The sequence below is a fragment of the Cydia splendana genome, chromosome 15, assembly GCF_910591565.1.
Source record: "Cydia splendana chromosome 15, ilCydSple1.2, whole genome shotgun sequence".
NCBI classification, from domain to species: domain Eukaryota; kingdom Metazoa; phylum Arthropoda; class Insecta; order Lepidoptera; family Tortricidae; genus Cydia; species Cydia splendana.
Genome location: NC_085974.1, coordinates 18,349,383 through 18,360,297, shown reverse-complemented (window position 1 = coordinate 18,360,297; position 10,915 = coordinate 18,349,383). Strand labels below are relative to the sequence as shown.

General features: G+C 47.6%; 1 protein-coding gene across 2 annotated transcripts in view; it reads right to left on the bottom strand.

Annotated features, from left to right (window-relative positions):
* The window catches only part of LOC134797814 (trichohyalin-like), a 42,705-nt gene that overhangs the window by 15,654 nt on the left and 16,136 nt on the right, over positions 1-10,915 (bottom strand). For both annotated transcript variants that reach the window (XM_063770179.1, XM_063770178.1), the window contains exons 8-10: positions 1,406-1,549; positions 510-609; positions 49-225 (exon numbers count right to left, since the gene is read on the bottom strand). In XM_063770179.1, the coding sequence (XP_063626249.1) occupies positions 49-225; positions 510-609; positions 1,406-1,549 (421 nt within the window). The remainder of the gene's footprint in view (positions 1-48; positions 226-509; positions 610-1,405; positions 1,550-10,915) is intronic.

Below are 10,915 nucleotides of genomic sequence, written 5' to 3'. Positions count from 1 at the left end.
AGCGAGAGAACTGTAGCTAGACTCAAGCCTTCTAGGCTGGGTACGTACATCGAGAGCCTTGCGCAGCGCGTAGTCGGGCCTGTTGTGGCGCCGCGCCTCGGCCAGCAGCTCCTGCGCGTGCGCGAACAGCCTGTTGTCCGCGTCGCGTAGTTTCCTCTCGGCCAGCTCGCCGTAGAAGTAGCGGGTTTCATCACGCTCGCGCGCGTCGCGCTCATCTCGCTCTTTCTGGAATTCAATGTCATTTTATTGTCACCTGCATCAAAATATTTGGAGAGCAGCTCTGTTTATCCTGCCCATACATTATATTAGGTACTTTTTTCATGGCAAAAAAAATTACATTCTGTATATTAAAACTACAATTTTGCGTAGGCCCCCTCTTAAATACGCGACTTAATTGTTAAGAGAATAAGAGCGTGTCAAGATAATTATGAACACCTCGCCCGCTTAGCAACTTCTGCTGCTGAGTGTACAACATAAGGCAGACATTGTATGTGAGTTATGTGACTCACCCAAAGCCTGAGCGTCTCCTCTCTGAACTCTTTTATCTTGCGCTCTTTCTCTTGACGCAGTTTCTCCTGGAAGTCTTCGTACAGCTCTTGGTTCTTGAACCTTGAAAATAAATATAAATTACTGGCATATATTTTTTTTTAAGTTTTAAAACAAATTCTGTATCTATTTTGTACAGTCAGCAGCAGAAGTTGCTAAGTGGGACTGGTGTTCAAAATAATTAGAATAAACATATGAGCAACTTAGCTAGTAGCTACAAGCTAGTAGTATCTTGACGCGACTTTATTGTTAAGAGATTTAGAGCGTGTCAAAGGTAATTTTGAACACCTCGCCGTCTATTAACTTCTGCTGCTAACTGTAGTAGTAGTAGTAGTAATCACTTTATTGTACACAACACAGGTTTACAAAAATAAATTACAGTAATGGAAGTACAAAGGCGAACTTATCCCTATAAGGAACTGTATTTGTAGAATGACAACGGGTCACTAACTGGTGACAGATACTTAGGGCATACTAAAAATTCCTGGAACTGGCCACTTAGAAAAAATAAGTCGTCTCATTTATCAGAATCCAGAAACTTTCAGTATGACCCACGTATCTCATTTATAAGGGTCGTTCGCGTGTAATGGGTCACTAGCGTTTTCAGTCACTCGCCGGTGAAATATAACTCACTCATAAGAACCATCCATGTGTGATAGTACACTAACTTTCTTCCGGTACTCACTGATGCTGGGTCATTAACTGGTTCAACATCACCCACTGCGTGTTGAACTCATGCAAGCGGCGCGCTTCATTCGCAAGCAACCTGTTGTTCATGTTTAAAGCTCCATTGTCACCTGTTCTGGGTCAGGTCACTCACGTTGGGGTCGGGTAACTCACGTGTGATGGGACAACTCACCGGTTCATCATCTCCCACTGGCGCTGGGTATTAAGCTCGTGCAGGCGGCGCGCCTCGTCTGCAAGGAACTTGTCTTGAACCTCCTGTCTTTCGCGTTTGAAGCGCGCCTTTGTCTCTCTGTCCTTGCGTAGTCTTTCCTCGGCGCTGATGATAAAATAAAATACACTAGAGACATTCATTTATTTATACCTACTGCTATTTAATATGTTACTAGTCAAAAGAAATTATGAAAGACTTAGTCCCACCTAACAGCTCCCATGCGCCAAAATATTTTATAGTATTAACATAACATAAGCAATCAAAGGTTTTAAATTCAAAACTGCAAAAATGACCCTGGGTCATATTCATATATATGAGCAAAGCGAATAGAGTGTATAGAGGCGGATTTTCAAAGTAAATTATGTAGCCACTGTAAATTTACTGCCAGCTTTCAACAGAAGATTAAAACTGTTAGAACGCCATTTGACTTTGATCCTTATTATTTCACTGATATGTGTTAACTTGTTAAATATTAATATTAACGCCATCTGGTGACAGACAGATAAACGGAATAGGTTCCCGTTTTTACCCTTTGGGTACGGAACCCTAAAAAATACCCACACAAATTGTATGTATCATACAAAACATATTATTATTTTTAATTGAATGATACAATATGTGTAAGTATTTTTTTAAGAAATTGTCAAGCAAATCTCGTTTTAAATTTTGTCCCTGTTCACCCCAGCCATCCCTATTCACCCCAGTTGACCCCACCTAATACATATTATTATAATGAATAAGGTAATCCCAAGGGAAACACAGCTTGAATAAAACGAAAAATAGCAAATATATATAGATATTTTAATAATCAGCATAATTACATTTTCAAAAAATATTGCAAACTGTACTAGCGGTTGATCAAAATCAGCTGCAAATGGTGTTAAAGGTATGAAAATCGGCACGATTAATCTTTAGGCCATTTGAATTAATTTGACCCGTAGCCCGTAGCACCAAAAAAAAAACAAACGGAAAGAAGTTATGACGTCATCTTTTTTTGTATGGAAAATAAAAAAAAATGTTCAGAAACCTATCGTGTGTGGTATTAAATGAAAGGGCATTTTGAGCCAGTTCTAAAAATATATCACATTATTATATTTCCGTCAATTGCATTCAATTAAAATAAAAATAATTTTCAAAACATACCAAGTTTGGGCTCCTCCAGATACGAAACCGTTGAATTATTTTTTGTAAAATATACCTCAAGTAATACCCAATATCCTCATATCCAACCCCAAGAAATTAATTTCGATAATATATAGTTTTAGTATTTTATTTTTATTTTTTTATTATTACAAATTGTGATCTATCAATCTATCAATGAAACGGCCTCCTAGCCTAGTTGATAGTGACCCTGCCTATGAAGCAGGAGGTCCCAGGTTCGAATCCTGGTAAGGGCATTTATTTGTGTGTTCATCATCATCACCACACAAATAAATGCCCATATACACATATATACAAGCCCTGGTAAGGGCATTTATTTGTGCACAAATAAATGCCCTTACCAGGATTCGAACCTGCTTACCTACCTCCTGCTTCATAGGCAGGGTCACTAATCGACTAGGCTAGGAGGCCGTTTCATTGATAGATTGATAGATCACAATTCGTAATAATAAAAAAAAATTTAAAAAATACTAAAACTAAATATTTTCGAAATTAATTTCTTGGAGTTAGATATGAGGATATTGGGTATTACTTGAGGTATATGTTACAAAAAAGAATTCAATGGTTTCGTATCTGGAGGAGCCCAAACATGGAAAATTATTTTTATTTTAATTGAATGCAAGTGACGGAAATATAATAATGTTGTAGTGTTTATAATAAAGGGTAGTTTTAAAACTAGTTAAGCAAGTCAGTCTGTAACCGACCGTACACGCTATACTGCTATTCCTGTGTTTTATTCTGAAACCTATCCTGAAACATCTCAGTGGCGACGAAAAAAGAACATACGCGTATAAAAAGTGAAGTTTTTATGATAAAAGTCAGTTATACACAAGTGAGAAGATGTTAGCAATGAATCTGGTGTTAGGTAACAGCCCGACGTTCGACCACCGCACGCAGGAGTGGGCCATATTTAAAAGTCGTTTTGCTCAGTTTTGTTTGGCGAACAAATTTACGGAGGAGACGGATAAATCTGGTGCTACACACCGAGCGGTACTACTTTCTGCCCTGGTGGAGGACACTTTTCGCATCGCAAAGGACCTAGTGTCTCCAGCTGACCTAGATTCGATCAGCTATAATGACCTCATTGCGAAATTAGACGGACATTTTGAAGCTAAGCGATGTGTTTTCGCCGAGCGATATTTATTCTACAAAGCGGAACAGCGTCCCGGAGAGGAATTAAACGACTGGGCGGCGCGTGTGCGCAGTCTGGCGCAATATTGTTCGTTCACTACGGAACTCGACTCCGCGCTAAGAGACCGTTTTGTGCTTGGACTAGAAAACAGGAAGGAGAAAGAAAAACTCTTTTCCGAAGACCCAACTTTGTTGACTTCAATAAAGCCTGCAACTGGCGCAAAGCGTGCGCTGTGCGCGGCTGGCGGTGCATGGCAACAACAGTACGGTCAGCGCCGGCGCATCTGCAGATGTGTTCGCGCTGCGCCCCGACGCGGAAGGCGATAAGAAAAAATAAAGTGTAGTGCATGTGGATATCACGGACATTCCAAAGAACAGTGTAAATTTAGAATATAATAGAATAGAATATATATATTATATATTTACTCAGTATTCGTGTAAAAAGTGCGGAAAGAAAGGCCATCTGAGCCGAGTGTGTAAATCTAAAATTAAGACCACAAATTTCTTAGCCGAGGATACTGACGATATCTGCGAAGGTATTTATGATTTTTTTCCTATCCGTTCGGTTAACGGGAAACCTATGATGCAATCTGTGTTGATTGATAACAAGTCGATTTTGTGCGAAGTTGACACCGGTAGCGCAGTGTCCGTCTTACCCGCCGATGTTTACTCAAAAACATTTAAAGTAAATTATGCCTTATGCAAGTGTAACGTAAGGCTCAATTGTTACGATGGCAATAAAATCATACCTGTGGGTTATATCTTATTACCGGTTAAGTTTGATAATCGTATAATTGAGATTAAATTTTTTATTATTGCCACGATCGATTCGCATATATCGCAATTGCCATTGCTAGGACGCGATTTTATTAGCAAATTTGACCTACATTTGTGTAACCTTAATTGTCATAGTATAAAAGGGGATCCGATGTTAAAAAAATTGCACGAAAAGTACTCGGAGGTATTTTCGGGGGAACTTGGCACATTTACTCCCTATAAAATTCATTTAAAAATTAAAAAAGATGTCGTGTTTAAGTTTTGTAAGCCTCGGACGGTACCTTTAGCGTTAAAACCTAAAGTTGAAACTGAATTGCAGAGGCTACTAGATTTAGGCATTTTGAAGAAAGTCGAACATTCCGATATAGCTACGCCAATTGTGCCCGTGTTGCGTTCGGATGGAAATATTCGAATCTGCGGTGATTACTCGGTAAACTTAAACAACATTTTATTTATTGACAATTATCCGTTACCCCGAATAGAAGATTTGTTTTCTAAATTGCATGGCGGGGTGGAGTTTTCCAAATTAGACCTTTCTAGAGCTTACAATCAGCTGGTTCTAGACGAACCGTCACGAAATTTAACCTGTATAAATACCCATAAGGGGTTATTCCGGTATACCCGTTTAGTTTTTGGCCTAGGTTATAGGTTATAGGTTATCGCGGGCTTGTTTTCCGCAACTCGACGTCTATTATTGCGCCTATTTTGCGTGATGGGATGGCGGCACTATTCCTGCCAACCCAACTCCACCAAGAAGCCTAGCAGACCCTTTATGTTGCCGACGACTTCTGGGAGAGACCCCGGTGAGCCGAGGTGTTGTGCCCGGTATTTTGCCACCCCTGGGCATTCGAGAATGACGTGGGCGGCTGTCTCCTCTGCCTCCATGCATGCTCTGCAGAGGGGGCTATCTGTAACACGTAGGGTTAATAGGTGTTTGTTAAATGAGGCGTGTCCAGTTATTGCCCCAGCTAAAAGCCGGAGCTGTGGTCTCTTCAGCTGTCGAAGCCTCCGCGACAGATTGGGGTTGAGTGTCGGGAGGGCTTCCTTCGCCTGCCTGCATGTGCCTAGGTTAGACCAATATTGCTGGTGTTTTACCTTGGTGCTGTGTCGCAGCGTGTTCCGGAGCCAGGCATATGGCAGAGGTAGGATTGGCTCAGGTCCTGCCACCTTCAGTTCCGAGCCTCCTCTCGCCAGGATGTCGGCTGCATCGTTACCTCGTGAGTTGCTGTGTCCTTTGATCCACTGCAGAGTTATGCCATTGGTGGTACATACCTCTGACAGAGCTTTGTGACATTCGTAAATTAGCCCTGAAGTGAAAGTATAACTTTGTAGAGCTTGTAGTACTGACCGACTATCAGAGAGTATGCGGATGGGGTAGTCCATTGCTTCCCTTGAGACGATTGCGTGTGCTGCCATTATAATGCCCATACATTCCGCCTGGAAGACTGTGTTATGGGCACCAAGTGGTGTCGAGATGTGTATGTTTAGGTCCTCTGAGAAAACCCCAGCGCCAGTGCCTGACCTTGTTTTTGATCCGTCCGTGAAGATTCTCAGCTCCCTTGGGTTGAGTCCTTCATGGGGTTCTTCGTGTAATTGTATTTTGTATTTTTTGTCGAAGACGAACTGCTTGGGTATCCTGTCAGTCACCGCTTCTATAAGCGGTTCCTTACCTATGGCCTCGTAGAGGATTTCGGTGTGTGGCACCCTAGGCGGTCTCCAGAGATTAGATTTTTTGAGACGTACCGCCGCAGCCAGCGCTTCTTGTTGTATGAAGAGGTGCAGCGGCGGCAGGCCCAGTAAGGCTTCCAGGGCCGCGGTTGGTGTTGTCCTCATGCAGCCCGTTGTCGCCATACAGGCCAACCTCTGGAGTCGTTGTAGTCTAGCCTCAACAGTGGATAGTTTGGTGCGTGGCCACCATACTATCGCGCCGTAGCTTATTATTGGTCTTATCACTGCCTGGTAAAGCCATAGAGTTAGCCTAGGAGTTAATCCCCAGGTTCTACCCACCATTCTACGACATTGCCAGAACGCGACTGTAGCTTTATCAATTTTGCCATTTAGGTGATTACTCCAATTCAGTTTGTTGTCAAGTATTACCCCTAGATACTTTACCTCTGCCGATAGTTGGAGTTCTGTATTGAACAGTTTGGGAAGGTGGTAGTTTCCCAAGTTGCGTTTGTTGGTGAACATTACCAGCTCCGTCTTGCGGGGATTGACTGTGAGTTCGTTGTTAACGCACCAGCGCTCCACGATGGCTAGTGCAGAGCGGGTAACATCGCATACCGTACCTGAGTGGTTGCCGCTTGTTAGTATCACTATGTCGTCAGCATAGCCGATTGTGTAATAGTGATTGTTGTTTAATGTTGTTATGAGGTCGTTCACCACTAGGTTCCATAGAAGTGGCGATAGAACTCCCCCTTGGGGGCATCCCTTTGCCACTACTGCCTGCTGTGTCTCGCCTGTCCCAAGTCTTATGACCCTCTGGCTCAACATGTTGTTTATCCATTTGGTCATGACTGCATTCGCACCATGTCTTACCAGTGCTGCTGCAATGCTGCTGAACCTAGTCCTGTCGAAGGCTCCTTCTATGTCTATAAAGGTTCCTAAGCACATGGACCTGTTTTTAATCGCTACCTCAATTTTGCTTACCACTGCATGAAGTGCCGATTCTGTAGACTTGCCAGGGCTGTAGGCATGTTGGTTGGGATGCAGGGGCACGTTACTCAGCACTCTCTCCCTCAGATGCCTATCGCACAACCTCTCCAAGGTTTTAAGCATGAATGAGGTCAGGCTGATGGGCCTGAAGGATTTGGGATCTGAGTAATCGCTTTTACCTGGTTTCGGTATGAAGATGACTTTGACCTCTCTCCACCGCTTCGGCACGTACCTGTGAGCCAGACAGGCGCGCAGAATGGTGGTCAGCTTCAAAGTGAGATGCCTCCCGCCCCACTTAAGTAGCGCAGGGAAGATCCCGTCCATTCCTGGAGATTTGAAGGAGTCAAAACTGTTTATGGCCCATTGCGTGCGCTGCGGGCTGATTACCTCATGTGTCTGCTGCCACTCGTCCTCCGACGGAGTGGTCTCCTCCTCTTCCCAACTTACTGGGTGCGATATCACGCAGTCCGGGAAGTGTGTTTGCACCAGGACCCGTTCCGCCTCCTCCGGTGAGTTGGTGAGAGAGTTGTCAGGCTTACGTAGGGATCCCAAGGTTATGGTTGAGTTGTTGGAGAGAACCTTCCTTACCCTATTAGCCTGCATGGTGGTCTCAATGTCTGTACAGAATTTGCGCCATGAGTTTGTGCTTCTGTACCTGAGTCGTTTTTTGTACTTGGCCTTGGTGGACTTGTAGTTATCCCAGTCCTCGTCAGTGCCAGTGTTCATAGCTCTGTTTAGTTGTCTCCTCATCTTGCCCCTGAGTCTCTCCAGCTCAGGTCCCCACCAGTTGTTCTTCCTTCCACTTCTTGTTGATGGGGTAGCTAAGGGACATGCCTGATGGTAGCAATCCAGGATGGTGTTTGTAAGGGTGCTTACCTGTTCTTCTATCTCAGCTATGCCTACTATCTTCAGGGGACCCTCCTGCTGTTCCAGTACTGTGTTTAGACGCAGGGTGTAGAGGTCGCGATTAGTCCTGCGTGGGTCCCTTCTAGGCACTGCTGTGAATGTTTTTACCTGAATGTCGAATCGAATCCATCTGTGGTCTGAACATGACACCTCCTCCGATACATGCCAGCCTGAGATGTGTTTCGATGCTTCTTCAGATGCTAGGGTCAGGTCAATGATTGTTCTGCTGCGTCTGTTTATGAATGTTGGTTTCGAACCTGTGTTAAGGAGGTTGAGGTTCGTGGTAAATAGGTACTCGACAAGCTTCTTACCTCTCTCGTTACCTGTATCCATGCCCCATAGGGGGTGGTGTGCGTTCGAGTCGGTTGCCACGATGAGTTCGAGCCCCGCCTCTTCGCAGTAGTTGACCAGCCTTGTCATGTCGTGCGGTGGTGGGTCGTCCGCCTCCGGCATGTACACAGAGGCTACGACCATCTCCTGCATGCTGGTGTCTTGCGCCCCGCGCAGCCTTATGGCGCACACGTCTCTAGAACAGAAGCTCGTTAGAGGTTGCACATGTATATCTTTAGTTGTGTATATGCAGGCCCGGGGATTATCCGGACCCGAGTAGACTGTTAGCTTACCTCCTATGTTACGGAGACCGCAAACAGAGCCCCTTCTGACCCACGGCTCCTGGATCAGAATTACGGCTGTTGTGTTGACCTCCAACCACTTCCGGATCTGAGCCGTTGCGGTTTCGCTGTGGTGGAGGTTGGCTTGGAGGAATTTACCAATGGGCGAAGGGGGTTCCTCCACCAGGATCGCCCTCCTCCGCCGACATCGGCTCCTCCTCCTCCTTGCCGATGGCCAGCTTGCCCAGCCCCTGCGCGCATTCCCCTTCACTCCCCGAGGAGTCACGAAGAAGTTCTTCTTCGTCCTTCTCGGGGACGGAAGGAGACTGCGCTGGGGCCTGCAACTCAGGCTCCTGGACTTCGTCAACAGGTGCCTGCGTCGTCACGCAAGTGTCCATGGGCTCGGCAGGTGCCTCAGCTGCGCCATCTATGGCGACAGTGCTGCTAGGGGGCGGTTGTTCCCTGAATTTGCCCCGTGACCCCTCAAACTTCACGTACACCGAACCCAGCATAAAGCCGAGCCGGCGTCCGCGGTTCACAAGGGGCTGCACGACTGTCTCCGGCACACTGACCACAGCGAACGTCTCCGTTCCCTGCACCTCTCGCCGGTTGAGCAGCCAGCGGTCTATTTCCGCCCACGGGTTCTGGTAGCGGAGGGCTCGGCCTACTTCGCCAAAGTCCTCCCAGACACCCGGGAACAGGATGCCGCAGCGTACTCGCTTGGGTACCTCGCTCTGGCGCTTGACTACCACCTTCTCCCCCTCATCGAGGGTGATGGTAGCCACACTGCGCTTGAGCCATGCTAGCGTAGCCTGGTTCTCGCACCACAATCTGAGGGAGCCATTCGCCCATACGGGCTTGCCCCTGAAGAGTGGGCCTGCGGGAAGGCTTGAGGTGGGCTGTCTAGCTTCCTGCGAGAGCAGGGCTAGCAGCTGCCTCTGGACCTCATCCGATTGTTGCGAGGTCAGGTGTCCCGAGGTGGCAGTAGTTACCGCCACCAGCAGGTCAGCCTTTGCCGCCTCTGCATAATCGGCATGGGGGGTTTCACCAGGCGGTCCAGTCCTCTGCCTCTTAGGCTCTCCTCTGGGAGATATTGTCTCATCCAGTCGGGCCCTCTTGGCAGAAGACCGGGCACCCTGGTTACTTTCCTTCTTGGCCCTGGTCCCCTTCGCCCTCTTTTCCTGGGGAGGGGCACGGTTCGCTGCTGGTGGACCAGCTGCAGCCTGCGCCTGACCCTTCCCAGAGACGCTCTGTTGAGGCGCCGGGGCGGTGTTGAGAGCTGCTAGTCTCTCTCTGCGCTTCCTTCTCTGCTTCTTGTTCAGCTTATGCGGCTTAGCCGCAGCTGTAACAGGGGGAGGCGGGGGCACGGGAGTTTCCACCCGTTTATTGGGCTTCCACCTCCGCGCCTTCCTGGACACCTGGACGGTCCAGCCCGCCTCCAGCTGAGCAGAGACGGGGCCCAGCGCTGGTTCCATCACTGGGGTCTGCTCCGTGGCAGGGGGTTTCCCTCCTGTCGGAACAGTGCCCGTGGATGTCCCCGGTGTTGGCAGTAGGGCTTGGGTACGCTGTGGTACCGAACCTACTGGTTTGGGCGTCCACGTAGCAGGTTTGCGTGCCTTTGGTTTCCCGGCGGCTCTAATCCCTGCTGCGGGCTGCCCCTTCCGAGGCGGTGCTGTCGAGACAGCGCCACCACGGGGTGTGTTGTGTCTGGTTTGTGGGGGTACTGTCGAGACAGCTCCCATTTGGTGTGTGTAGCGTGTCGGTACTGTCGGGACAGCGCCGTGTGTAGTGGTGCTTGGCAGGGTTGTTTGTGCCTCCCTGTTAGCACGTGATGAGGAGGGAGGAACTATCGGGACAGCTCCGTCTCCTCGTGTAGTGTTGTGTTGGGTGGAGGTTCCGGGTACAGCCGAAACTGCGCCGTTTCCCTCCGGTGTTGGGGCGCCTTCCGGTTTCCCTTCCGGCACCCGCGGGGTTTGGGATCTTGTAGTTTCCATTTTTTTGAAATGTAAGAATTTCACCTCTCGAGCTTCCCACCCTCCATGGAGCCCGCACCTTTGGGGATGTCACTTTGGACACCAGGAATACCCAAGAGGTATAGGTGTGTAGAGGTGAGACTCATGCGCGACATCGGGAGCTGCAGACACGTGGCTGAGAGAGACGATCCTATCTCTCCCAGTGGTTCCACGCGCCCTTGCCCCGTCAGCATGGCCGAGCCCCTGGCATCCTCCCA